Source organism: Neocloeon triangulifer, unplaced genomic scaffold, assembly GCF_031216515.1.
Source record: "Neocloeon triangulifer isolate White Clay Creek 2 clone unplaced genomic scaffold, ASM3121651v1 ptg000014l, whole genome shotgun sequence".
Lineage (NCBI taxonomy): Eukaryota > Metazoa > Arthropoda > Insecta > Ephemeroptera > Baetidae > Neocloeon > Neocloeon triangulifer.
In genome coordinates, this window is record NW_026775556.1 from 5,371,858 (window position 1) to 5,397,644 (window position 25,787).

Consider the following 25,787-nt stretch of genomic DNA (forward strand, 5'->3'; position numbering starts at 1 on the left):
TGATAACAAAAAATCTCAAAATTGCAGAAGATGTCTTGTAATAAAAGTAATATTAAAAATCGTTAAAAATGCAACCAGAAAATTAAAAGGTATGCAACATGCATTACAGTCACGTTCCGCGGGATGCATAAACGTTTTAAAATGAGCATGCATCGACTTGTTTTGGGATTCTTAAATTTGTCACGCGCAGCTAGGCAGCTTAAGTAAAATGAATAAAAAACATTTTTCATTATTTTTTAGTTGTATAGAGAAGGCATCATGTTTTTTGTTTCTGTTTGTCGTGATTTTGCGGTTGAGCAGCGGAAATATAATGAGGTTCTTTAACACTTCCTTTTAGACTTAGACAGACCATGAGACGGTTTCTTCTTATAAGTCTAAAATGGATTTCAATTTCAGGTTCCTTTTTCCAATCCTCTCACTTTTTTACACAGGTAAAATTATCAGTTGTTTCTTTCGTTAATATTTTTAAAACAATTTCTAAATATATCATTGGAAAACTGAGTTTTCAGTGAAATGCCAAATTGACATGCCTCACAAGACGTTCTTCAAGCATTCGAACATCACCTTTTCATGCATTGGTGACGGGGAGTTAACGTGGCACTTATCTCCGGAACTCGTTGCAAGAAATATTACGGTATTTAATTTTACCAATATAGTAAGTTGGAAATAATTTTCACAACATTCAGACTGCCACTGGCACCTATCGACACCATATAACTTTCAAAGACAATCCTCGGCGGTCTATCTTTTCCATCATTGATGCCTGGACCGAGGACATGGGCACATACTCATGTTACGAAAATGGCAGTTTTAAAAATTCAACTCTTATTTTGGTACATCCATTCAGATACGGTACCAAAAATACAAAATAATTACACGCTATAATAGAAACAAAAGCTTCAACTGTTAATATACTACTTGTCTCATTTCCAAAAGGAATATAGAATTATTCCTTGACAAAACCAGCTGCATTTTTATTTTGGAAAAGGCGTAGAAGAGAAAATTAGTTAATAAATTTTTTTATCAACAGATGTGACATTGTATGTTGACGAGTTTAGTAGGAACGTTCATCTAACAGGGAATATTCCCCCCAGTTTAAAATGGTTTGTAAGAGTAATCCCAAGTGAAGCTGAGGTCGATTGGTTTCTGTAAGTTTTCTTCATAATTGATTTTGGAATTGCTTAATATTATTATTTTGCTTTGCAGGCCATCGGGGGAATTAGCTTCAGAAGAAAAAGGATACTTTATTAAAAATGAAGAAGGACCAAATAACATATTTTTTAAAACCCTTGTTTTAATAAATCCAGACGATTCTGACGAAGGAATTCATCGCATTGTGGCCAGTGCAGATGGAGGCCAAGCTGAGCTCAATCTCACGCTAAAAATTGACGGTGAAAAATTATTGGCATCTAAACTATTTTGAATTGGAAATTAAATCCTCTTTTCAGCCAAGCCGAAAGTAGAAATAACGCATCCCGTGGCATACTGCCTTCCAAGCCCAAGCAGGCAGTGCGGAATCAGCTGCAAGGTCAGAGCTGGACGGAAGTCAAATTTTACTTCTGATTTTGAATGCCTTAGCCAAGCTTGCGACAACGCTAGCCAAAAACATCAAAATAAAATAAAAAAATTATGGGTAAATTGTGCTATAGCTATTTGGAAGTCAATTTTTTAATCAAAATTTAAAGACGACAAAAGCCTACTCCTTTTACTACTTAAATACAAACGTGACCGGAAAACTCACTTGCAAGGCTTGCAATTCAAATGGTTGTGACTCCAATTCGTCAGTCACTGTCATAACCAACGTAATACACGGAAACAAAATTGATGCGAATTCCGAAATAGTGTATGAGGGTGACGATGTAAGAATTTTGTGTTACGTTCCAAAGTATCCATGCAAAAGGAAGTGGAAATGGTCGTACCAGAGACACGATAAACTTGAAACTGAACTTCTCCCTGAGAGTCCTGAGACATCAAGTATTCTTATTTTATTCTTACATTTGGTTAAATTTCCCTTACCTTGTTTTTCCAGATTGGCAAATTTTTAATTTCGAAGACGATTATTCTTACATCAGTGAGGCCAATAAAAGTAATGTAAACAACTCTATCGATTTTGGAAATTACAGCTGCAAAGCAGAGTGCGAAAATGATGGAGGTCAATTGATTCAACAATCATACAACCTTGACCCACAAAGTCAGTATGAAATTATTTTTTAGATAATATATTAAATTTAAGTTTTTTTGTAATTCTGCAGAAGTAATTTCACCCAAATTTTTGAAATCCAGTCTTTATGAAGATTTATCTGTGAGTGAAGGACTTACAATAGAGTTGGATTGTACGGTGGAAGCATATCCTCCGCCAGTGGTTCACTGGTTCCATGTAATTGATTTTTTTTAAATTTAGTTATATGAAAGGCAAACAAAATTCATTTTGCAGAACGCACGGTCAGAGCCACTGACAGAAAATGATAGTTCAAGATTTTCATTTCCATCAGAAGGAATGCATCTTAAAATATCACAAGTCAAGGAATCCGATTATGGAATTTACGAATGCCAAGTGCACGGATGGAAAACAAATCATTACATATTTAAACGATTCAAACTTACAGAAAAAAGTTAGCAAGAAAATAAAATTGAAAATATCATTTTAATTTAAATTTTAACTTTAGGTCCTTGGAAACTTTTAATTTATTTGACCCCGGTCATAATTTTCCTTTTTCTTCTAGTAATTTTTCTTTTGTGCGTGGTCCGAAAGCAAAAGGTATTTGCAAAAATTTTGTCAAGTTAAATAGAAATAAACGATTTTCTCTCAATTATCATTAGTTAAAAGTTAACAAACTGACAAATCAGGAAGTCCAGCTATTTTTGGAGGGTGCGACGGAGTACATAGACCATAATGTGGCCCTTGATCAGCAGGCAGACCTTTTGCCGTACAATCAAAACTACGAATTTCCTAGAGAGCACCTCAAACTAGGTAAGGTATGAATTAGATCACAATTATTCCCAATAAGATGAAAAAAAATCAATATATCCAATAACTTCATGAAATTAGATATTATATTTTTTCAAAGAAATCAGATTCACCTCTCTTTTAACTCTATTTTTCCGAATTTTTCATTTAAGCTGCACAAAAATTGTACAGGTAAAAAACTTGGAAGTGGCGCTTTTGGTATGGTTGTTCTCGCGGAAGCAAATGCCCCATTGTGTGGGGCGACAATCGGCTTGGCAGGGAAAATAAGGAATATTAACAAACCAAAAGGACCTACGGTGGTTGCTGTAAAAATGGTCAAACCAAACGCCGAGCTCTCCCACATTAAGGCGTTAATGAAAGAGCTAAAAATTTTGATGCACCTCGGGAAGCACCTGAATGTAGTCAACTTGCTTGGTGCCTGCACTGTGAATTTGAGCAACAGTTGAGAGACAATATTTTTCATCAAAGTTTTAACAAAATTTTATAACGATTATTTATAGAGGAATTATTGGTCATCGTGGAGTATTGTCCTTACGGAAATCTACATTCGTATCTTCTGCTGCAAAGAGATAATTTTGTGGATCAGATCGACCACCTGAAGGATACTCTTGATTTTGCAATAGGCGAGGAAGACGAAGAACAGATTGAACAAATTCGACCAGCGCGTGTAACTACCAAAGACTTGGTTTGCTGGAGTTATCAACTGGCACAAGGCATGCAGTACCTCGCATCCAAAAAGGTTCATAAAAAATTTTCTCCTTGGAAAAATCTATCTTGATTTCTGTGTTAATTGAGATTGTGCATGCTGACTTGGCCGCGAGAAACATCCTACTGGCCGAGTATAACGTGGTCAAAATTTGTGACTTTGGTCTCTCCCGAAATTTGTATAATGACGTCAACTACCTCAAAAAGGGAGATGTAATAATTTTTTAATTTAGTTTTGCAAATTTAATCAGATTAAATATTTCTCAAACAAAAGGATCCTCTTCCGCTCAAGTGGATGGCAATTGAATCAATCAATCACCGAATTTTTTCATCTCGATCAGACGTGTGGTCTTTTGGGATCGTGCTCTGGGAATTTTTCTCTCTAGCCATTACACCCTATCCAGGTTATTATTCCAAATTATTTAAAACAATACAAAATTTGAGACTGGATACACAGGCATTACCGTGGACACACAATTTGTGCAGACGCTTTGTGATGGGTACCGAATGGACAAGCCCCAACACGCAACATCATCTATGTAATTCAATTTATAAAGCCAAAGTTTATGTTTGAGTAATTGAAAAATTTTGAGATATCGGATCATGCTGAGCTGCTGGGAAGGAGCTCCTGCAAAAAGGCCTGATTTTGAGGAGCTGGTCAAAATATTTGGCGAAATATTAGACGACAATTTTAAAAGAGTACATGATAATTTATGCATTCATGTTTTAAAATGAATTTTGAAAATAATTCTTACATTTTAGTACTACGTTGACCTGAGTGATCCTTACGTGAAAATGGACAATCAGCAAAATAATTTTTACTATCAAGATTTGCCCTTTTCTTCACCGACTAAACCTGAAGAGGAATTATTTGAAGGCTACCTCAAAATGAATCCAATAAAAAGTAAAAAGAACTAACGGAAACCGAGGTTAATTGTACAATAATATCCTTGTGTGCGCGAAAAAAATGATAAATGAATAAATAAAATAGCTATATAAAAAGCTTTACAATTTTTGCACCAATATTGCACAATGCATTCATGGATGTGGTTATTTCATAATAATGTTTATTTTTTATTTTTTCTGTATTGGTATTTTCAATTAATGTACCTAATAAAAAGACAGATGATAAATATTAAAAAAAAATATTATTGCTATTTCCTATTTTTTCTATTTAATTATTTTAACCAAAAAAGATAACGCGTGGAATGTATTTTTAAATAACAAACTGTATCTTTCCAGCTGTTGTATTATAATGATATTATAATTACATTATGTATTAAAGCGTGTTACACTATACATAATATAATTATCTCATTTTTAAAACTAACTCTAAGATATAATCTCAGTAATTTTTAATATATTTTTGAATTGTTACATTGTTCACTGCTTAATACTCAAAAGGAAAAATATTAAGTTCTAGATTAAGCTCTAGATGAGGATGCATTACATAAAGCACCATTGACCCTGATAAACTGATAATCAAGACCTGTGACCCTTGCCAAGATCGATTGCAAAATAATTTCTCTCTCGTTCATTCTCACACTCCGCTCAGTAAAAATGAGGCTCTTAAGCTGGTGTTTTGTCGCTGGGCTATTACTCAGCTGCATTAATTTAGGTACGGGAATTATTTTTAATTTTTTTCTTTTAACAAGTTCATTAAATTTCAGCACAGAGTTATGTGATCGAAGTGGAGCACCGGGAAAAATCTACATTGACGCTTTCCTGCGTCGGTGAAGGCAATCTAAAGTGGGTCTCTGAGCCAAAAAATTTAATTTTGGAGGGAATAGAGGTTTGAAATAATAAATTGGTAATGAATGCAAGTCAATATTTTTTTACAACAGAGAAATAGAATTGGCGAGCCTGTTGAAGGAAGGAGCAGATTCAGCATAAATTTGCAGCAAGAGCCGCGGCAAAGTATTCTTGAAATTACAAATAGCAAGATTGATGACACTGGAATTTACAAATGTTTTGAGAACGACACATTAAAAGAAACTACGCATTTGTACATAAACGGTAAAGGAGCCATCTCAAAGGATTTAATTTGATATTTATGCAAATTTTTAAGATGGCAAAGGCGAGAAACTGCTCGTGCCATACTGTCTGAAGCATTCATGTGTACTGAGAATTGATGAAGGCAGTGATTTTGGCCTCCCATGCTATGTGACAAAGCCGGATGCTAGCATTTTTCTTCACACTCCAAACGGAGAAGTAATTTTATTTTAAATAAAACAATTTAAATTTTAATTCAATACTAGGACGAAATATCTATTTTCTACAAAACTAATTTCTCTGCTGTAATTTTTTTGACAAGGTAAATGAAGAAAAATTGAACTAATGCGATTAAAATTAATTTGACTTTCAGGTCAAGTTGTTCAACAAACCAAAAGGTGCAATTGTAATGCACAACGCAAACAAGACGATTCATTCAGGATTTTGGACCTGTGAGGCAATTTATCGCAACCCTTCTAGTAAAAGAGTGTACCTCCAAGGAATCGCTTTCAATGTTTTTATTCAACGTATGCATTTTGATCTATTCAATATTAACATTTTTTTTATTAAATTTTTGAATATACTGATACAGCCAGAGATACGCCAAGAGATAGTGAGGTGGTGATAGTTAAAGAGGGCGAAGAAATTAAAATTGGATGCTCTAATATTTACAACGTGGATGAACATGCCTCGTGTCCCCTCAAGGTTTCTCATATTTCCCCTTATCTCAACGGACGGATTGTTGAACCGGTAAAAATCCTAGTTACTTGATGAGCAGTGGTAAATTTATTTTTCTAACTTTGAAACTGCTGCAGGCTAATAAGGAACGTCATTCCTTGAGTGGATCGTCATCATCTTTTCCATTGGGCATAACAACTTACGCTGGACGAAAAGTGGCTTTGAAAATTTCCAACATTACTTTCGCGGACGGTGGCGCGTATGCGTGCGGCTGCCAAGACGGAAATTACATTAACGCAATCAAATATTTTCAAGTTGAAGTGGTACCTCGTGATTAACGGGAGATTTATCAAGAATTTGCAAATAAAGCCACATTGAATCAATTTTCTCACATTTAATTTTTCATTTGAATAAACTAATAGAAAAATCATTAAACTAATATTGATCTTGCATTTTTTTTAATTTTAAATAAATACAAAAGAGCCGTGGGCGTTAAATTCAATCCAAATTTAATTCAAAAGAGTTTCAAGTGAGTCCTTTTGAATAAGAAAATTGAAAGAATGACGGGCGTTTGCAATAAAGCGTTATGATTAATCTATTCCATTAATTTTTATTGTAAAAGACAGCTTAGAGTAAACCCAGAAATAGCCGATTGAGGAAAAATTGAGGAGGTCAGGACACAGGAGAAGGTTAATCAATTAATTTATCTTGAGGTTAATGTGGCATAATAAGGTTTTCCTTGTGGTTAGAATTAATTAAACTTTAATTTTTCTATTCAAAATATGGTCAGGCAAAGATAAGAAAAATCATTTTTCCTCACCAATTGAAGGAAAATATCATATTTATATGGAGATATTGATTTTATAAATTAATGATCACCATTCTATACAGTACTCAGTTTCAATTAAGTCATTCATCAATCCACATAAGAAGCAATGGACGGGCATTATCTAGAATTTCGGGTTTTCACCTTGATTATTTTTACACATAGCATTATTTTTTCTGGTAAGACAAATAAGAAATAAGATCATAGAAAAGTACATAATTGAAGTTATTTCCAGCCAATTGCAAAGAAACTTATCAACTGCGATCTACTGTGAAACTTGTGTGCAATGGTCAAGGCAATCTCACTTGGGAAACAGAAACTCACCTCCCAAATTTAGGCGACTTAAAGGTTTTTAAATTTTTTATATTTTATTATCTGAATTATCTCTTCCACTAAATTAGAGTTAAGATTTTGCAATTTCTAGGACTACATTGATACTTGCAACAATAAAAATCGAATCAAAATTAAAACGACACCTGGAAAAAGCATTTTCAAAATTAAAAATAGTCGTCTTGAAGACTCTGGCATATACAGATGTTTCAGTGATGGTATTTTAATTGAATCGTTTGAAGTGTTCATTAAAGGTAATATATTTTTAATTTAACAATGTGGTACTACCATAATAATAATTATAGAAGTAAAATCCGACCTACTGCTTGAACAATACTGTTTGAAGAACTCGTGCATTCTTGAGGTTGAAGAAGGAAAAGGTTTTGATATACCTTGCCATTTGACACATCCCAACGCATCTTTGTTCTTACAACGCCCTAACAGACCGGTATGTACAAATTTGTATGGACTTATTTAATAATTTTAACAATTATACTTATGCTTAATATTTCAAATTGAGACAGGACTGAAATTCTTGGTTTCTGGTGTCTCTAATTAACTTTTTCTGATTTAATTGGTTTTTATTCCAAACTTAAAAACACGATTAAATTAACTATATGACTGCGAGCCTCATAACCTCCCATTATTTTGCTAAATAACAAAAAATGGTTAATTTCGGTTAATTTTCAGTTCAATCTCGTGAGCAATCTCAAGAATAAATTGACCATTCGAAGGGCAGTAAAGGAAATTCATTCAGGATATTGGTTGTGCGAGGCAAGGTATGAAGAAAGTCCCAACTTGCTTCTTCAAGATGGAATTGCGATCCTGGTCAATGTTATACGTACGCAGTTTAAATATATTGACCTTATGGCTTATCGATTAACAATCTTGCAGCTGCCAACTCTTCCCCGAATAATGTTAGAAAAGAATTAATTGTGGTGGAGAAAGGCAATGATATCTCATTTGGATGCTCAAATTTTTTCAAAGCAGTGGAAATTAAAAAATGCTCGTTTAATATTCTTGTCAACGGTACATCAGTTACAGAGGTAAAAAATGCTGTTAAGAGGCCATTCCAGAATCCATTCAAAATTACGTGATTTTTGTAGGCATGGGATAAAAACAACTATAGGAATAAATTAGTAGCATCAGAATCATACATTGAGAATGCCTTAAGGAACTATGTGATAAAAGAGGTGAAATTTACAATGAACAACGTTGCTGCTGCTGTCAGTGGCAATTATTACTGTGGGTGCGAGAAGGGACCAATCAAAGAAATCCAGGTACAAATTAACCCTTGAATTAACCCCTGATATATCCAAGGAAACTAGAAATGGTAAAATTTTGTTTTTAAAACAAATAAAGTGTTTGTTTGTCATATAAAATATAACATCCCTTTATCTATTATCTATAGGTGATAATGTTTTTTTCTGGTTGCAATAGAATATTATAAGTGAGTTAAAGTAACTCATCATCAAAAATTTTTGTTCAAAAGACGCATTCCTTTTTTTATGAAATTAATAAATTGTAATTCTTTAAAAAAAAAATCTGCATTTTTGTTCACTTTTGGTTGCATTGTTAACTATTGCTTAGAAAACATTTTAAAAAATTTACTTTAATAGGATAAATTCATCTTTCGTATTGTATAAAAATAGCAGGAGAGTCAAGCACCTGAATGAATCATATGTATGCAATGTGCGTTGCAGTCGAGTGTAGCGATCGAGTGGCATAGGCAAGACGTTTTGTCTGAAGTTCACGCGTCAAAATAATCATACTATGATGTACATCAAGACTTTGTATGCGCCTCTTTTTTAAATAAATAAGAGCATAATTATTATTTAAATATAAAAGGGATTTTTAAAACAATTGTACAATTATTAAGCACGAAGAAATTGAATTTTTTAGAATATTCCAGAAGCAAAGTGATAAAACCGTGTTTCTATTATAAAGAATTACTTGCGCTTAGTCGTACACTGATGCAATAGGAAATTTTAATGCATCAAGTCGTGCCTTTAACAAAGAAAGAGTTACTCATTTTGTGGTTGAGCGACGGAAGCCAAATTGTGGTGGTCTTCACTTCCACTGGAGACGCAGTTCAACAATTTCTCTGCAGTCGTAAAAATGAAATTGGAGTGGAGGCAAGTTGCATTAGTGCTTTTATTCTTATCCACTGGTATACATAATTTGAATTTATCGAATGGTAAAAAATATAATTTATTCTCAAGCAAAATGCCTGGAAAACTACGAGGAGTATGTGATGAGCTCGACCATCACCTTGTGGTGCGTTGGCGAAGGAGAATTGACGTGGCGCTTCCACCCAGACTACCTTGTTAACAACTTTAAGGTATTTATTTGGACACCCTGATATATGCAAATTAGAGTTTGATGTTGCACAAAGGAGCTGCACGGCAAACAGGCAGCCTCGAGCAGCGTTGGTCAGCAAAGAGGCCGGGCGCTTTTAAAGTACAAACCCCAACGGTTCGTCATTACCATCGAAAATGTCCAGCTGAATGACACGGGCACTTATTCGTGCTACGAAAATGGAGTTATGAAAAACTCTACTCACGTGTTTGTCCATGGTATCACAATGAAATATTAAAATGTGCGAGAGAGTCTCAACAGGGCGCACGCTTGAAAATTTCCAGAGGATCATGAGTGCGGGAAAGAGATAGTTCCATTAGATGATGCAGAAATGGCCAACTTTGTAGTTGGTTACGGAGAAGATTTCATCATCCCGTGCCGCACAACAAAGAAAAACGCAAAAGTTTCGATCCGTGACCCACATGAAGTAAAATCAATCACTAATTAATTCTTCGGTCATTTTTAAACCAAATAAGCGAAAAATTATATTGATTTCAGAGTGACACTGCTTACGAATTTGACCCCAAACTTGGTTTCATCGTACGTAATGCTTCTTTACGAGCACATAACAATTGGTGGGTCTGTGAAGCAGAAAAACCGCCTGAATGTGAGGATCCCTGGCATGAAGACACAATTCTTTTTACCGTCAATGTTACCTGTATGCTAAAAAGTCTAACATATTTACACTTTATAAAATTTTCCATGTATCAGTTGACGAGAAATTGATTCGGCCTCGCATTAAAGAACTGAAGGAAAATATTGTAAGAGAAGGAGATGGTATTTGTCTCGAGTGCGAAATTTATTGTAAAGACGACAAAACCAAGTTGGTCTGGCTTTTTCCAAATGGAACTGTGATTCCGTCGGTAATCCAAAAGTCTGAGTATTTAACTTATTATTCAATCGGCTTTTTAGAGCGATCGCTTTGCTCTTCAAGAGTCGACGAAGAGGGCCGGTCGAGGCGTCGACAGCGTCGACCCAGTAACTTTGACTTTGGTGCTCAGTATTTCAAACTTCACAGCCGTAGACGCCGGAGCCTACGTTTGCCAAGTGAAAGATCGCAAAAACTTGACAGCGCGAATTGTATTAGGTATTTCGCAAGGTGGATTATAACAACTAATTACTAAACATTCCTCTAAAGAAACAAGTAATGAAAACGTTGCGAAGCCAAGATTATATCTGAGTATTGACAATAAGGGAGCCCAGGAATTAGTTTTCAATGAGACTCAAATGCCAAATACAGTGCGGTGGGTTGTGAATTATGCCCCAAGTGATGCGACTGTGCAATGGTTTTTGTAAGTGTCAATATTGACGACTTAGTTGCGTTATTTTTTAATTAAATTATTATACTGACATTTTTTCAGGCCGGATGGAAGACAAACTACGCAAAACTCGAAGCACAACATTACCAATTCCAGGTCCAAGAAGCAAAAAAGTTTCGTCATTAACTCGCTGCACCCGAGCGACGCAGGAGTTCACAAAATTGTTGCTAGCGTGAATGGAAGCAGGGAAGAGCTCAATCTCACACTAAGGATAATTGGTACTTAAATTTATCCAATGAATAACAAAAAAAATTGCATTAATTTCAACAGGGAAACCAATCGTGCATCTGATGAATTTGTCCTCATTGTACTATCCAGGGACTAGCTACGCTGTTGGTTGTCAAGTGATAAACAATCAGAACGCAGATTTTACTTGGGAATTCAAATGCATGAATCATAATAAGAAAATTGATTGTGACACACTTCACAAACATAATCTTGGATTCAGAATACCCTCTAGTCCATTGCACGTAATTTGAATACAATTAATTTTTATGGGTGCAAATAAGGATGATTCCCTCAATTTTCAGATATCTAATGGAAGTTTTTCATCGTATTTCTTCCACGCAAATATGACCGGAAATCTTACTTGCAATGCTTGCAATGAAATGGGCTGCGGCTCCAATTCTACTATCATGATCGTCACCAATAGGCGAAGTCTAATACAATTAGTTGTGAAACCAAACAAAGTTTATGAAGGAGATGATGTTCAGATTTCATGCTACGTTCCTAAATATCCATGCGTCAAAAAATGGGAATGGTCGTGCCAGAGAAACGAAAGCTTTGAACCGAAAATTCTCATAACCTCTGATAGTAATTATTTTATTTCAGAATGTGTAACCGGCAATCTAAATTGTGCTTATGTTCTTTTCAGGTGTTCGCATCTCTAGCTCTGAGGACAAATATTCATACTTCAGTGAAGTTACTATCAGTCAAGTACAATCTAACCAATATGGGAACTACATTTGCAAGGCAAAGTGCGAGCAGGAAGGTGGTCATGAAATTCAACATTCTTATAGTCTAGACCCAAGAAGTGCGTACTTTAATTTATATTTATCAAATAAAAATTCACAATGTGTTCACACAGGGGTAATAACACCCAAATTCCAGAAGCTAAAATATAGTAAGGAAATTTCTGTGACTGAAGGAAAATCTACTGAGCTAGATTGTGAAGTTGAAGCAGACCCTCAGCCTTTAATTCAATGGTTTCGTGTAAGGACGATATAAAAATTAAAAAATAGCTTGTTATATTTTCATTTCCAGAATATGGAACCAATAAACGAAACTGAGCAAGGCGGTGGGCGCTTTAAAATACCTTACGCAACTCTTTCTGACGATGGGAATTACGAGTGCAGAGTTTCAAGCAGGGGTAATTACATTTCCAGGGAATTTCATCTCATAGTCACCACAAAAAGTAGGGTTTTTGAGAGACGTCCATTAAATTAATAACTAATTCTTTTACAAATTCAAAGGCTCGTGGAACCCTCTAGTCTTGATTCCCATATTAATAGTTCTTGTCCTGCTCATGTCGGTTGTAATTTACCTTCTACGCGCGGTCAAAAAGGAAAAGGTTTTATTTATATTTTGAATTATGGCAATTTAAATAACTTTTTTCTCAAATATTTCAGATGAAAGTTCAACGCTTGACTGCCCAAGACGTGAAACTATTCTTAGAGGGTGCGACGGAGAACATCGACTTTACGATGGCTCTGGACCAGCAAGCCGATCTTTTGCCATACAACCCCAACTACGAATTTCCCAGGGAGCACCTTAAACTAGGTACTTCTAAACGAAAAATTTACCTGTACAAAGTTTTGAATTGAAAATAAATTAAAAAACTGTAAAAAGCTTCTGATTTTGCTCAAAAATTGAGACACACGTCTTAAAATGATACAATTTCAAGGTCGGCAACTTGGAAGCGGCGCTTTTGGCAGGGTTGTTCGCGCGGAGGCGAGTGCACCCCTGTTTGGCACCACGACTGATTTTGAAAGTTCAGCCGCGGACGAACAAGAGCCGCATAATCCGACCATCGTGGCAGTCAAAATGGTCAAACCGAGCGCCGAGCTCTCGCAAATCAAGGCGTTGATGACCGAGTTGAAAATTTTGATTCACGTTGGAAAGCACCTGAATGTAGTCAACTTGCTTGGCGCCTGCACCTCAAATTTGAGCAACAGTAAAAATATAAAATAATTTATCAAATCCAAAATTAAAATGATAATCCACAGAGGAGTTATTAGTCATTGTGGAGTACTGCCGCTTTGGAAATCTGCACTCGTATCTTCTAAGGCAAAGAGACAATTTTGTGGATCAGGTCAACCATTTAAAGGACACCCTGGATTTTTCAATTGGCGCCAAAGACGAGGACGAAATGCATTACGAAAATCACAGGTTTATAAAATTTGGTTCATAAACGTTGAATTACGAATTTAATTTCAGTGTGATAATGGAGCAGAAACAAGTTTTGTTCAAGAATGAAACCAGGACGATAATTTACGAGCCCGACTGCGATAACAAATACCACGGTGATTTATTTAGAAATTTCTTTGTAGCTTCTGATTTACTTTCTATTTTGAACCGTTCATAATTTCTTGAAAAAACCGCAGGGGAAGCGACGTCAACCACGGATGGAAGCAGCGTCACCGAGCACTGGACCACAAAGTACAGGAGCGACTTCAAAGGCGAGCTCAAGCGGATAACCACCAAAGACTTGGTTTGCTGGAGTTACCAAGTAGCTCGTGGCATGCAATATCTCGCTTCGAGAAGGGTGCGTGAACTTCTTTTTTCCGGTTTCCGTTCAAACAGAACACCAATAATTGCGGTTTTCAGATTGTGCACGCCGATCTGGCTGCAAGGAATATTCTATTAGCCGAGAATAACGTGGTCAAAATTTGCGACTTTGGTCTTGCTCGGAATTTGTACAACGACGCAAATTATCTTAAAAAAGGAGACGTAATTATGAAAAATATTTTAAAAAATACATGAGCATTATTTATATCAAATTTTAGGATCCCCTTCCGGTCAAATGGATGGCAATTGAGTCAATTCAGGACCGCGTTTTTTCATCTGAATCGGACGTTTGGTCATTTGGAATTGTGCTATGGGAATTTTTCACTTTGGCAAGAACACCTTACCCAGGTTTTTCAAGAAACATTTTTTAATAAAATTGAAATTTAATTGTGGACTTCTTTACAGGGATTCCTTTGGATGAGTACTTTTTGCCAAGATTAAGTGACGGGTATCGCATGGAGAAGCCACAATACGCAACTTCACAAATGTACTTGATTTTTATTATTCTATTTCAATTATTTTAGCAGAATTTTTACGAACTATTATTAAATATCAGATATCGAATCATGAGGTCATGCTGGGATGGAAATTCTTCTAAAAGACCTGACTTCAGCGAGCTCGTCAACAAATTGGGCCAAATTCTGGACGACAATGTCAAACAAGTATTGATTTTATTTTTTAATTTAAACACACAAATCTATTTCTTTTTTTAAAGTTTTATCTTGACCTAAGCGGCCCCTACATAAGAATGAACTCGCTTCAGCAGGAAATCTATGAGAAAGAATTAAGACTCTCCTCTTCAAAAGAAACTCCAGCTCGAGTGTCTGATGTGAAAAACTTAGGTTGCGAAGCAAACGGAAAGCAAAATGCAGTCAACAACCCTATGTACACTGTGCTACCTACAAAAACGGGTAGTTATGTGAACTTGTCAAAAGGAATCTCAAAAGAGGCAGATGTTGATTCTGAGGGCTATGAAGGATATCTTAAAATGAATCCATCTAAGAGTGAAAAAGCTTCAATTTACACCTCGCGGGAGTCTAGTGTTAATGTTTAATGAAAGATCAAAGACTAATTAATTCACATACCATTTCTCTCACATTTTATTTGCATTATTTTGACTGCTGTTATAAAATTAAAACAAACGTTTATTTATATTACACGCTGGTGCTCCTTTTTCCACTTTTTTTTAGAACCCTTTAATATTTTAATTTTCCTTCGATCGGTTGAGTACCATTTCAGTTCGATTCAGGCTTGCGGCGGCGGTTAAGGATATTTAGGTACTTGCCTCGGGTCATCTCCTTGGACTCGTCCAAGCCCAGTTGATAAGCCTTGTCGTACAGCTTACGCACCTCGACGATCAGGGCCGACAGCGTCAAAGTGCTGAAATCTTTACAATGGAAATTAATTCGATGATAAAAAATTATTCAAATTTTAGTATGTTACGGTGGAGCATGCTGATGTCCTCAGGGTTCAAAGGTGCCTCCCAGGGTGGAACGCCGGCCTCGTTGCCCAGAGAAGCGAGATCGGTCAATCCATTGACTGCAAAAGTGATTTCCTCTTTATTTTTGTTACTGTGTACTTTAATAATGAAAGCTCATACTTCTTTGCGGCCAAAGTTCAGGTGAGGCTCTGTCCATGGTCTCCAAACTAAAAAGGTCATCGAAGTCATCGTCGTATCTCTCCGTGACTTCTTCATATTCGGCTAAAATGACAACAACTTGGTCAAAAAAAGCAGAGAGCATTGAAAACTTTAGCAATATCTCGACAAAATTTCGAGGTTCTTCCAGGACAAACTATTATTCCAGGAATAAAAACAGTGCGAGGTGCAATTCCATATGGATAAAATGAGAAAAGACGTGAATAAATGTTCAAATTTTACACTTACGTTCAGAATTGGTCGCATTATTGCCGCCTGAAGCCATTTTAAAATATCTGCGCCTGTTTTGGCTGTTTTTCTTCTGGCGGCTGGCGCGCCTGGTGCTTCAACAACAAACTTGTGCGCACGCGCCTCAGATGTTTCATGACGTCAACAAACATTGAAAATGGCGGCATGATCAGTCGGTGTGCGCGCCCCGCAATTGATTTGTGACTCATTTTGAGCCCTCCGCTGCTACTTGTAACTTTCTTCTCCAGCCAACGACTTCCAGCCCTTCAAGATGGTCAAACGCAAAAACCAGGTGCTCATCGATTCGGACAGCGACGCGAGTGACGACAGCGGATCTGATTTGGACTCGGTGCGTGTGTTTTGCATGCATGTTTGTCGCACTTGGCAGCCGCTACTTTTTCAAGGATGCACATATTCGCTGCTGCTCTGGCTATTCTAGACTTTTTACCTTGAACGGGTGTCGCGACCCAATTAAAGATATCTTACGTTTTGTAACGTATTTCGCTCATTCGAACATCCTTGGGTGCATTTTCTTGCAGGATCTGCTGTCACTTGCCAAAAAGAAGAAAACGGGCAGCGAATCTCCACCTCCAGCATCTCCGGCGGTAGAAAATAGCAAGAAGTCTGACAATGACTCAGACTCTGACACCTCTGATTCGGACGACGACTGGGCGTCGAAGAGTAAAAACAAAAAGAAGAAAAAGCAGTCATCGAGAAGAACTTCAAAGTCATCCGAAAGCGAGGGAGAGGTCAGCGAGAAGGAGAAAAGCTCAGAACGGTCTGAGCCAGAAGAAGGTAATTTTAGTAGAATGGCAATAAATTTTTTTTTAATTTTTCTATTATTTTCAGGGGAAGTTTCGGACTCAGGGGGTGATTCAGAAATTTCTGACTCGGACAGTCAAGAGGAATTCAATGATGGATACGACGAAAACCTGATGGGTGACGAAGAAGATCAGGCTAGGCTGGCTAAGATGACTGAAAAGGAACGAGAGCAGGAAATTTTTAAACGAGTTGAGCAACGTGAAGTCATGAAAACAAGGTGAATTTAGCATTATTTGGCAGGTAAAAAACCTACTAATTAATTATTTTCTAGGTTTGATATTGAGAAGAAGCTTCGACTGGCCAGAAAACAAGAAATGAACAAGAATAAAAAGCGCTCAGACAAACTCAACTTTGATGTTAAACGCAGTAGTGAGCGAAAGAAAACAGCTGAGGAAAACAGAGGCAAGACTGATAAGAAAGCCCAAGCCATGGACTTGCTCAAGGCCAAGAGACAAGCCAAAATTGACAGAGGTTGGAGTTGGAAATTGTGTATAATATTATGCAAATCTAATTTATAATCTGCAGAGGAGAAAGAAAAGGCTCGTCAGGAATTGGAGAGCAAAGGAAAAGAGGGCGATAAGGATTTGGAAGACGGCGAAGAAGAAGACTCCGACAAGGCACCCACCAAGCTCAAGTTATCAGACATATACTCTGATGATAGTGGAGACGAGAGTGGGAAACCAGACAAGGGCCCTTCACGTAAACGCTCTGTGAGCTCCTCCAGCAGTAGCAGCAGCTCAGATTCTGAGTCGGATAGCAGATCAGTAGCCAGCGTCAAAAAAGTTCAGTACATCTCGTCGCGGGAAGAACTTAACAAGATCAGACTCTCGCGGCACAAGATGGAAAAGTACGTCGATTAATTGGATTTGCCATACTAATTTGTTCCATTCTTCAAATGTTAATTTCATTGCTCTTCTAGATTCGTGCATCTACCATTCTTTGGCCGCGTTGCCACAGGATGTTTTGTCAGGATAGGCATTGGAAATGATAGTTACGGAACTCCAGTTTACCGAGTAAGTCAAGCATTAAATTTCTAGCAACCAATTTCTTAATTATTTTCTTTTATTATTATTCTTTTAGGTTGCTGAGATTATGGATGTTTGTGAAACTGCTAAAATATACCAGCTTGGCAATACTAGAACTAACAAGGGTCTGAAGTTGAGGTAAAGATTTTACTTTTGGCTTGAAAATCTGCTATACTTGTATTGTACACGCAGACATGGTGGCAATGAACGAGTCTTCAGACTGGAATTTGTGAGCAATACGGAATTCCAAGAGTCGGAGTTTCAGCACTGGAAAAAAGCTTGCGACAGTAAAGGCGTAACTCTTCCCACCATGGATGAAGTTGAAAAGAAAGTCAAAAGCATAAATGAAGCTATGGTTTATGAATTCAAAGAGGAGGATATTGAAAAGGTGGAAGGAAACTTAAAATATAAAAATTTCACTTAAATTCTTGTACTTAAATTTCAGATTGTGCGTGAAAAAGAAAGGTTCAAAACTAACCCCTTCAATTACGCAATGAGAAAGACCGAATACATGAAAATCAAAGAAGAGGCATTGCAGAGGTATAATTTTAATTGTTATTCAAATAACTTTAGTAAAGAAATATCTTATTATAGAGGTGACGAGTCGATTGTGAATGACATGGACAAGAAACTGGCCGACCTGGAAGAGAGAGCCAACGAGTTAGACAAGGCCCGCACACAAACCATTCAGAGTATTAGCTACATTAACGACAGGAATAGAAAGAAAAACGTTGAGCGTGCTGAAGAGGCTATTTTGGTGAGGTTGTTATTCTTTTTCTCAAATAGATTTTCAATTCAAATTTGCAGGAGGAATTAAGAGAAAATAAGGGCAGGAAGGTTGACGATCCTTTCACTAGGCGCAGCACAAAACCGAGAATGGTGTTCAAAGCTGAGGACAAAAACCCCAAACCTGAGGATGAGGTGATAACGTTTAACTTGTAGGGAATATGGTTTTATTGAAGATTTTTTTAAGGAACCTATGGAAATGCCAAAACCTATACTACCTGAAAAGGCAAACAGCACTTCTGCCGAACCTTCTTTCCAAGTGCCGAAGCCCAGCGAAGATCTTTTTTCGGCCCACGATTTTGATATCAAGATCGACTTAGAAGTACCCTTACCTCGTGAGCTCAGAAAAATCGTTCAAAATTTGTGTGATACCAATTTATTGATTGATTTCAGACAATCCTGTTTCTATGACCTCAAAGTCTGTCAACGCAGTAAAGGACACTGGACCAAGGCGTTCTTTAAATCTAGAGGACTATAAGAAGAAACGAGGACTAATTTAAAGCCTTTATACACTATAATTAATTATACTGAATGAAGAGAGGAATGTAAGAGTGCCAATTTTGTGCTTCATCAAGTACTGTTCTGTATTAGCTAAAATATTCAAAAATTTTCAAGAGCTCATTTAGCATGAGAATTCTGGTATACAACACATCGCCTGTAAAAGTATTGAATATCCTTTCTTGTTTAGGTATTTGCCTTGCAAATGATAATTATTGATATTGCATGTGTAACTTATTGTGGATGGAATGATGTACTTTGAGAGAAGGATAATTTTTGTTGTAATGCTTTGAAAAAATATGTTAACTGCGGGAAAATAAATTTATTTGGCTCAGGGACAGTCAAAACTATGCTGTTTAAAAGCACTTGCCCTTGAAAATTAGAAGCGAATTAAATTTCTGTTTGATTAGAAAGTGCTAAAATGCGGAACAAGTCTTAAAAATTTAAAATTTCGCGCCTCAATCGTTCTTACCTTATATGGCAATAACCTATGATACAAGAGTGTGATTGGATATTTTTGCCGAACATTTTTCGTATTAAACACCACCTAATTTTGTCTTGCTGTTATCTTTGCGTGCGAATTAAGTAACGAATAAAAATTGAAATGAATGTATTACAATTATTAAATCTAATAAATCAAAAACTAAGTAACTGCTTAACGAGGCGAAGTACTCAAGTAACGATACTTGTTATGACTAAATTTTATTTATTTGAAGACGCACAGTCATCGAAAATGACCAAATAAGTAATTGGCTTTCTTATCACCGCGTTTGACGCTGAGGTAAAATTGTTTTGATAAAATTTTCGAGGATTAATCAGTCACACCTTGAGGAAACGACTACACCGTCAAAGTCGCGCTCTGATTGGCTACCGGCTCTCGTCGAGACGGATGCGGACCAATCAGCGCGCCGCTTTGACACGTCGAGCTCTCGTAAGCGTAGGAATTTGGGTGTAATTTTTCAGTTGGGAACCGTCATCCGCGCGTGTTGGCTGTTCCTGCTGTGACTTTTACTTGTTACTTAAAACCAACGAGGACCCAGCTCAGGGGAAATGGTGAGTTCCGGAACGTCGTGCAAACCATCGGCCCGACTTCGAGCCTCGATTCGGCGTTGCCGCTGGCGATTGAATTGGCTAAAACAGGGTCGAAAGCCGCAGTGTCAGCCGGCAGCCGCCATTTTAATAGTGGCCCTTGTGCTGGCGGCGGACTGACTCATCCGTTGATTATTCTCCATCTCGGGCCGATGCAAGTGCTAATTACCACAAGTAAATTTCGCACGCATACGAATGTGTTTGCGAAACTTTCGGGCAAGGAGATCATGTAGTTGTCAGAGAAATGGGCGGTGTTACATTCGCGGTTCCGATGGACCGGCTGCGAAGTGCACGTTTTCGCCCCGTCTCCAGTCCATTACTTAAATTTCACTCTCTGATTTTTATTTTTGGCTCGTTGTGGAAGTTTCAGACAAAATCGTATACCACTGTCACATATTCACTTGAGAAATTTTTCCTGGTGAAATTATTTTTTAATGATCAAAAAACCACTAGAAATCGGACTGGTCTTGAATTTGTAAGATTCGTATGTATGTACTTGTTTTAATTGCGAGCAACGAGCAAAAGTATGTTGATGGCAATTAAGAATTTTCACGCCTGAAAACGAGGCTGAATTTCTCCGTTAAAACCGCCCTGATAAAAAATTTAATGCATCAACTGGACTTATGTATTGAGATAGCGGTTACTCTAGTTCCTGTTTGTGACGGAAATTTTATCGCGGTGGAAGCAGGGTTTAGAGACTATCTAGTATTAGACTAGTTTATAATCATTTCTCATGTTCGAAAACCCACCTGGGAATTTTGAAATGGCAGAGGTGTGATAAAAAAAAAATTGAAAGTAAAAAATATAAATTATTATTATTATTGTAGTACTGAAAGAGTGCCTTGGGGTGGGGCAGGACGTGATGTCATTTTTGATTAACCGTGGTGCATTTATTTGTTCCACGATTTGTTTGATGATTCATTGCTTGAGAAAAGTGATTAATCCAACCTTCGGCTACCGAGCTTATTTTTGAGTGTCTCATTAGCATGCGTAATTCAAGTCTATGCTAATTACCTGATGGAGCGAATGAAAGACCTTGCTTGTCATAAGTTGAAGGTTTTGAATCAAAAAGCTGAAAATTAACAAACATATTTCTATTTTATTGATTATAATTTTTTATAATTTATTTTAATGATGAGTTGATTTTGCGACTTAATTCCGTTGCCAGCTGAGAATGCATATTTAAAAAGCGTGGACGACCGCAGTGGTGCCGAGATTGTTTTCAATTACTCAAATGCGAGCCCAAAATAAACGGGAACCTCCCCTCAAGGCTCTGGTGCCAGATGATTTCAGCTGCCTTGAGCAAAACAGTGACAACTCTCCGGGAAAAACACCTGTGTAGGTCGTTGCTCTTTTATTTTCAAAATTTCCGTGAAAAATTACTGGGAAGGATATTTTTATTATGAAATAACGGAAAGAACCATAATATTAATTCATTGTTTATAAAATGTAAATGTTAATCTAAGGACAAATTTTTTATTGATTCAGCTCCACTGTGATTTATTAAAAGTTTGAAAAATTATATTTATTTAAATAAATTATGAGTTAAAATTGTATCTCACTTATTCATTTATGAATTAATTTTATTCATAAAAATCATAAATTTATGAATTAAAATAAAATGTAAGCAGGCAATGAAATTTAACCTCATCTTTCTGAAAAGACACTTGTTGATAAGGAATCGTAAAATTTCCCACTGGAAACCTAATCAAGCCTATCCCTGTTTGCCTTTGCGCTTGGATTTCATGCCAGCACCGATACGCTCTTCAAATTTAATACATACATAAATACAACTCGCGATCGAGCACCTGTCTTTTCTTTCTCTCGCTCGTATGCAACTCTTTTGCCTTAAAAGGCAACTTCAGCGCTGGCTGGCCTATATTTTGCCGCGTCGGCACCAACTCACTCACATACTTTTGCACGGTCTGCCAGCTCGAGAATCTTATTTCATTCATTTCGGGGGTCATTCAAAAGTTTGCGCCGATGAATCTTCCTCTATCTTTTCCCAGCAATCCACCCTTTTAATGACACAATAATAGCAAAGTGGCACTCAACACTTATCAGATGGTGTCGTTTTGCTCACCCAGGATTTATCTCGGTTAATTTAGCAACATGACCTAAGTCTGTGATAAGGCCATAGTTGATTGTTAAATGCTAAGTTGGTTTTTAAATGTTGTAAATCACTAAATAATTTAGAAGTTGTAAAAGAATATTACAAATTTCATTTAAAATAAAGCCAAAAAAGAAATATATGGTTGGTTAAATGAGTTTCTCTAGTCCAAAATTAATTGGTATTTTGCGCACATCTGCTCTCTTTTTAGGACGTTTTAACATCACGTTATTCACAATTTCACTCAAATTAACAAAAAACAGCCGAGTATGTGGTGGCATTAAAAAAACAAATTAATTTGAAATTTTTATAATTCTTACCTGAATATATTTATGGAATTTTTATTAGGCACGATATTTAAATGCCAACAAACCTGAATTCATTATTGATAATAAATATAATAATAGGCCATTTACACGATTGTTTTACACTATTGTTGGCACCGAGATTAAAACAAAAATTTTGTTGCGTGCGAAAGTGGTGGAAACGCGAGATGCAAACACGAACCTGCAATAAAATAAAATGCATGTGGCAAGCTTTGAATCATAAACCTGGGGCCAGAAAATTACCGCAGTAAAATTTTCCACGGACTCTTGCAGGTAGCCTAATGTTTTGGGCGCCGTTCAGAGACTGATTGATTGACTGGCGAGGGCTGGTTTTCCTTTCAATTTCTGTTCTTTTTGGGCCGTCGCCGCTTCAAATCAGAAAATGAGCAGCGTAAGATTGGCCGCCGCTTTTTGCACGAGCTCCCTTTGTTCTGTTTTGTGACTAATCGCAAGTTTTTTTCCTCCGTGTCAATAACGAGCAACGACCTTGCCGCGAGTTTTTCAGCCGTGAGTCACCACCCACAGCGGCGTTTTACTCTTGCGACTTTTTCCGTTTCGCATGCGAAGAGAGAAACTTCCTCAAGTTCTTTGGACCAACTGCGGTGCGATTTGCCACTCCGTCGATGTGCCGGCTCAGAATTTTGCCCTTATATGGTCACAAGCAAGGGATGTTGAAATTGCGCGGTGGAGGGGAGAGTGCGCAACAAGGGGTGGCTTGTGGCTAAAGCGCGCTACCCTCCGTTTCAAGCGCTGAGTTGGCGAAGTAGTGTAAAAAATTTGAGAGAAAAAAATAGAAATTTTGATATTGGCATTGAAAATAATTGTGATAATTTGGCGAAATTATTTAATTTTATAAAAAAAATCCCTGGCTCCCACTTTTATATTGGCGTGGAATGCGTTTCGCATACCTTGTCCTTGTGGTTTTATTTAAACCTTATAATTAATATTCGCTCCTTTTTTAAATTTCAATCCTTTGGAAAATAATATAATTTTTTTGTTTCTCTGTTTGTATAGGCGTCGGGTGTGACTGTGTCTGACGCGTGCAAGACAACGTACGAGGAGATCAAGAAGGACAAGAAGCATCGCTACGTCGTCTTCTTCATCCGAGATGAGAAGCAGATTGATGTCGAAGTCATAGGTGGGTTTCTGCTTGATTTCGCATTCGCTGCAATTTTGACTTAATGACTCATATGCTGAGTCAAATTTCATATTTTTCAAGAAGATGAATTTTTGAATCTGAATTATAATTGCAGGCGACAGGAACGCTATCTATGATTCGTTCCTTGAGGATCTCCAGAAGGGTGGAACCGGCGAATGCCGTTATGGCCTCTTCGACTTTGAGTACACACATCAGTGTCAAGGCACCTCAGAGGTAAAGAAATTGCCACTAAATGATAGAACTTTCAGTATTTTTCAGTTACCTTAGTAAATAAGTTTACCATAGGTTTTTTATATTTAATTTGATGTATTTATGTAGGCTTTAATTCACTTTAGCTCATGGAAATCATTACTTTATCCAAAGTTTGTTGACTTTTCATTTTCTAGTTATTGAAAATTCAATTTAATCAAATTTATGAACATTAAAAGTTTGTATCAAGTTCCTTTTCAATCCCGAACTAATATAAATGTTTAATCTTTGCAGGCCTCAAAAAAGCAGAAGCTGTTCCTGATGTCGTGGTGCCCTGACACTGCCAAGGTCAAGAAGAAGATGTTGTACTCGTCCAGCTTTGATGCGCTCAAGAAGTCCCTTGTAGGAGTGCAAAAATACATCCAGGTACCATCTCCGTTTGATACTGATTGTCAAAACTCTTGATTTGTGTTTGTTATTTGCAGGCCACGGATCTGTCCGAAGCGTCGGAAGAAGCGGTGGAAGAGAAGTTGCGCGCCACCGACAGGCAGTAGAAAAGAATGTGTGACGAGGGCGCAGGAATTGCTCTCGTGTGCCCAGAGCTTGCGCTCGACTCTGCTCGTCAAAAACACACATGTCCCCTACTCTACTATTCTCTTTACGCTGTCACACTAAGATATTCCGCCATCGCTGCTGCTGCTGCTTTTAGTAAATTTACACCGATCGACAATTTATAGATTTTTTTCACACACAAAAAAATCAGGGTGGGTTTTGCATAATTATTTTCAAATGTCCGGGGTAAGCTCTTCTTTCTGCAAATTGGATGTCTCAAAAGAAAAGTGTGATTTCATTTGGAGTAGATCCACCTTCTTGATTTGCACAATTTAATAAATTTTGCCAATTAACTTGAGAAAGGAACAATAAATTAAACGATAATTGTATTATTACTTGAGGACTGATTTTTATTAAGCACATTTTCTAATTGTTAATTTTGCATTAACTCTCAGCGAAACCTGCAACAAGAGGTGTCATCAGCAACGATTGAAACTGATATAATTTTTTTTGCTATTTATATAATAATTACACGAATTACACTTTGGTTGTAACACCCGCGGCGAAGCAAAAGTGCGAAAACAGATTCCCTAGTCTTAACTTGTGCTTTTGCTCCGTAACTTTCCGTCAAAGCCGCGAGTTGCGCCAACAACGGGATATCTTAAGTACGTATTACTACACAAGGGGCGAATAATATAATCCATTGTTTAATACAAGAAATAAATTCACTTTTCCGATTTTTTATACGAATTCTACTGCTCCTGCCGTTGAGGCAAATCCTTGTCAAGTATTATGAACAAGTGAACGATACACGTAATTTTAATGCTTTTTCTCAATTCGGGATTTTTGTCACCAAGTGAAAAATGAAGCCAAGCAAACAGTGAAAAACTAAATTTTATTGTGTTAATAATCTGTAAAAGTTCACGTGAATTAATAAAAAAATTGGTACAGTGCAAGCTATGCTTTTAATTTTGGTGGCTCAAAATTTAGACTTCAAGCAGTATAATTATTTGCTAATAGGAAAATTTCATTCAGAAATTAGAGATTTCTTAAAAAATGCAGCATAAAATTATTGGTTCAAAAATTGAAGGACATCGAGATCAGTTTTGCTTTTACATTACTGATAAATTGCACAGCTCAATGCTATTTACAACGGTATTTTGATCTTGCATAGATAGTATAATAGATAAATGAACAACACAAGTAAATTTTAAATAAAAATAAGTTGTAATCTTTCCAAATTTTAAAGGAAGAAAAGAAGTAAAATAATTGTATTTAGTTAGTTTTTTTGAATAATTAAATTTTTTAGTTATTCCCGCGACACCCACTGTCTCTTGAATTCTTATGACATAATTATCATTTCAATAAAATTCAACGAAATTT

The 25,787-nt window shown here is 36.7% G+C and overlaps 6 protein-coding genes across 10 annotated transcripts; 5 read left to right on the forward strand and 1 right to left on the reverse strand.

Annotated features, from left to right (window-relative positions):
* The first annotated feature begins 344 nt into the window (after positions 1-344).
* On the forward strand, positions 345-4,797 carry LOC132200025 (vascular endothelial growth factor receptor 1-like). The gene is made up of 19 exons (XM_059625189.1): positions 345-431; positions 510-634; positions 687-852; positions 1,031-1,148; positions 1,207-1,391; positions 1,449-1,633; positions 1,686-1,974; positions 2,030-2,191; positions 2,253-2,377; positions 2,435-2,612; positions 2,667-2,758; positions 2,821-2,971; positions 3,140-3,409; positions 3,469-3,707; positions 3,764-3,886; positions 3,948-4,077; positions 4,131-4,212; positions 4,267-4,372; positions 4,436-4,797. Exons 1-19 carry the CDS (start codon positions 380-382, stop codon positions 4,589-4,591), a joined length of 2,934 nt encoding a protein of 977 aa, XP_059481172.1. The 5' UTR covers positions 345-379; the 3' UTR covers positions 4,592-4,797.
* A 403-nt stretch (positions 4,798-5,200) lies between these two features.
* Positions 5,201-9,026, forward strand: LOC132200155 (uncharacterized). Of its 3 annotated transcripts, XM_059625401.1 has the most exons (14): positions 5,201-5,291; positions 5,344-5,465; positions 5,518-5,689; positions 5,742-5,884; positions 5,932-5,987; positions 6,039-6,192; positions 6,258-6,415; positions 6,481-7,348; positions 7,405-7,517; positions 7,594-7,753; positions 7,805-7,947; positions 8,190-8,340; positions 8,394-8,545; positions 8,606-9,026. In XM_059625401.1, the coding sequence occupies exons 8-14, from the start codon at positions 7,279-7,281 to the stop codon at positions 8,795-8,797; spliced, it is 981 nt and encodes a 326-aa protein (XP_059481384.1). In that variant the 5' UTR covers positions 5,201-5,291; positions 5,344-5,465; positions 5,518-5,689; positions 5,742-5,884; positions 5,932-5,987; positions 6,039-6,192; positions 6,258-6,415; positions 6,481-7,278; the 3' UTR covers positions 8,798-9,026. The 3 variants fall into 3 exon arrangements, with proteins under 3 accessions (XP_059481384.1, XP_059481383.1, XP_059481382.1); XM_059625400.1 differs by lacking the exon at positions 5,932-5,987; XM_059625399.1 differs by lacking the exons at positions 5,932-5,987; positions 7,405-7,517; positions 7,594-7,753; ... (2 more) ...; positions 8,394-8,545; positions 8,606-9,026 and having other exon boundaries at positions 5,207-5,291; positions 6,481-6,793.
* A 547-nt stretch (positions 9,027-9,573) lies between these two features.
* On the forward strand, positions 9,574-15,122 carry LOC132200414 (vascular endothelial growth factor receptor 1-like). 2 transcript variants are annotated; one of them, XM_059625859.1, is made up of 25 exons: positions 9,574-9,669; positions 9,722-9,840; positions 9,895-10,075; positions 10,142-10,284; positions 10,356-10,515; positions 10,569-10,720; positions 10,770-10,944; positions 10,996-11,149; positions 11,219-11,394; positions 11,447-11,646; positions 11,707-11,989; positions 12,051-12,209; positions 12,264-12,388; positions 12,440-12,590; positions 12,649-12,746; positions 12,805-12,955; positions 13,080-13,349; positions 13,402-13,564; positions 13,613-13,698; positions 13,780-13,940; positions 14,003-14,125; positions 14,182-14,311; positions 14,369-14,450; positions 14,520-14,625; positions 14,679-15,122. In XM_059625859.1, the coding sequence occupies exons 1-25, from the start codon at positions 9,618-9,620 to the stop codon at positions 15,015-15,017; spliced, it is 3,939 nt and encodes a 1,312-aa protein (XP_059481842.1). In that variant the 5' UTR covers positions 9,574-9,617; the 3' UTR covers positions 15,018-15,122. The 2 variants fall into 2 exon arrangements, with proteins under 2 accessions (XP_059481842.1, XP_059481843.1); XM_059625860.1 differs by having other exon boundaries at positions 9,913-10,075.
* On the reverse strand, positions 15,040-15,998 carry LOC132200417 (protein lin-52 homolog). The gene is made up of 4 exons (XM_059625862.1): positions 15,849-15,998; positions 15,564-15,665; positions 15,407-15,502; positions 15,040-15,350 (listed from the first exon to the last, which is right to left on the reverse strand). The coding sequence occupies exons 1-4, from the start codon at positions 15,883-15,885 to the stop codon at positions 15,199-15,201; spliced, it is 387 nt and encodes a 128-aa protein (XP_059481845.1). The 5' UTR covers positions 15,886-15,998; the 3' UTR covers positions 15,040-15,198.
* On the forward strand, positions 15,991-19,512 carry LOC132200415 (RNA polymerase-associated protein RTF1 homolog). Its single transcript, XM_059625861.1, has 13 exons — positions 15,991-16,197; positions 16,388-16,643; positions 16,698-16,887; positions 16,942-17,141; positions 17,196-17,517; positions 17,590-17,683; positions 17,751-17,833; positions 17,888-18,083; positions 18,141-18,235; positions 18,290-18,452; positions 18,503-18,616; positions 18,669-18,816; positions 18,875-19,512. Exons 1-13 carry the CDS (start codon positions 16,120-16,122, stop codon positions 18,979-18,981), a joined length of 2,046 nt encoding a protein of 681 aa, XP_059481844.1. The 5' UTR covers positions 15,991-16,119; the 3' UTR covers positions 18,982-19,512.
* Positions 19,513-19,888: 376 nt separating this feature from the next.
* Positions 19,889-25,360, forward strand: LOC132201611 (cofilin/actin-depolymerizing factor homolog). Of its 2 annotated transcripts, none has more exons than XM_059627910.1 (5): positions 19,889-20,032; positions 23,519-23,642; positions 23,758-23,876; positions 24,147-24,278; positions 24,338-25,360. In XM_059627910.1, the coding sequence occupies exons 1-5, from the start codon at positions 20,030-20,032 to the stop codon at positions 24,404-24,406; spliced, it is 447 nt and encodes a 148-aa protein (XP_059483893.1). In that variant the 5' UTR covers positions 19,889-20,029; the 3' UTR covers positions 24,407-25,360. The 2 variants fall into 2 exon arrangements, with proteins under 2 accessions (XP_059483893.1, XP_059483892.1); XM_059627909.1 differs by lacking the exon at positions 19,889-20,032 and adding an exon at positions 22,789-22,895.
* The last annotated feature ends 427 nt before the right edge of the window (positions 25,361-25,787 follow it).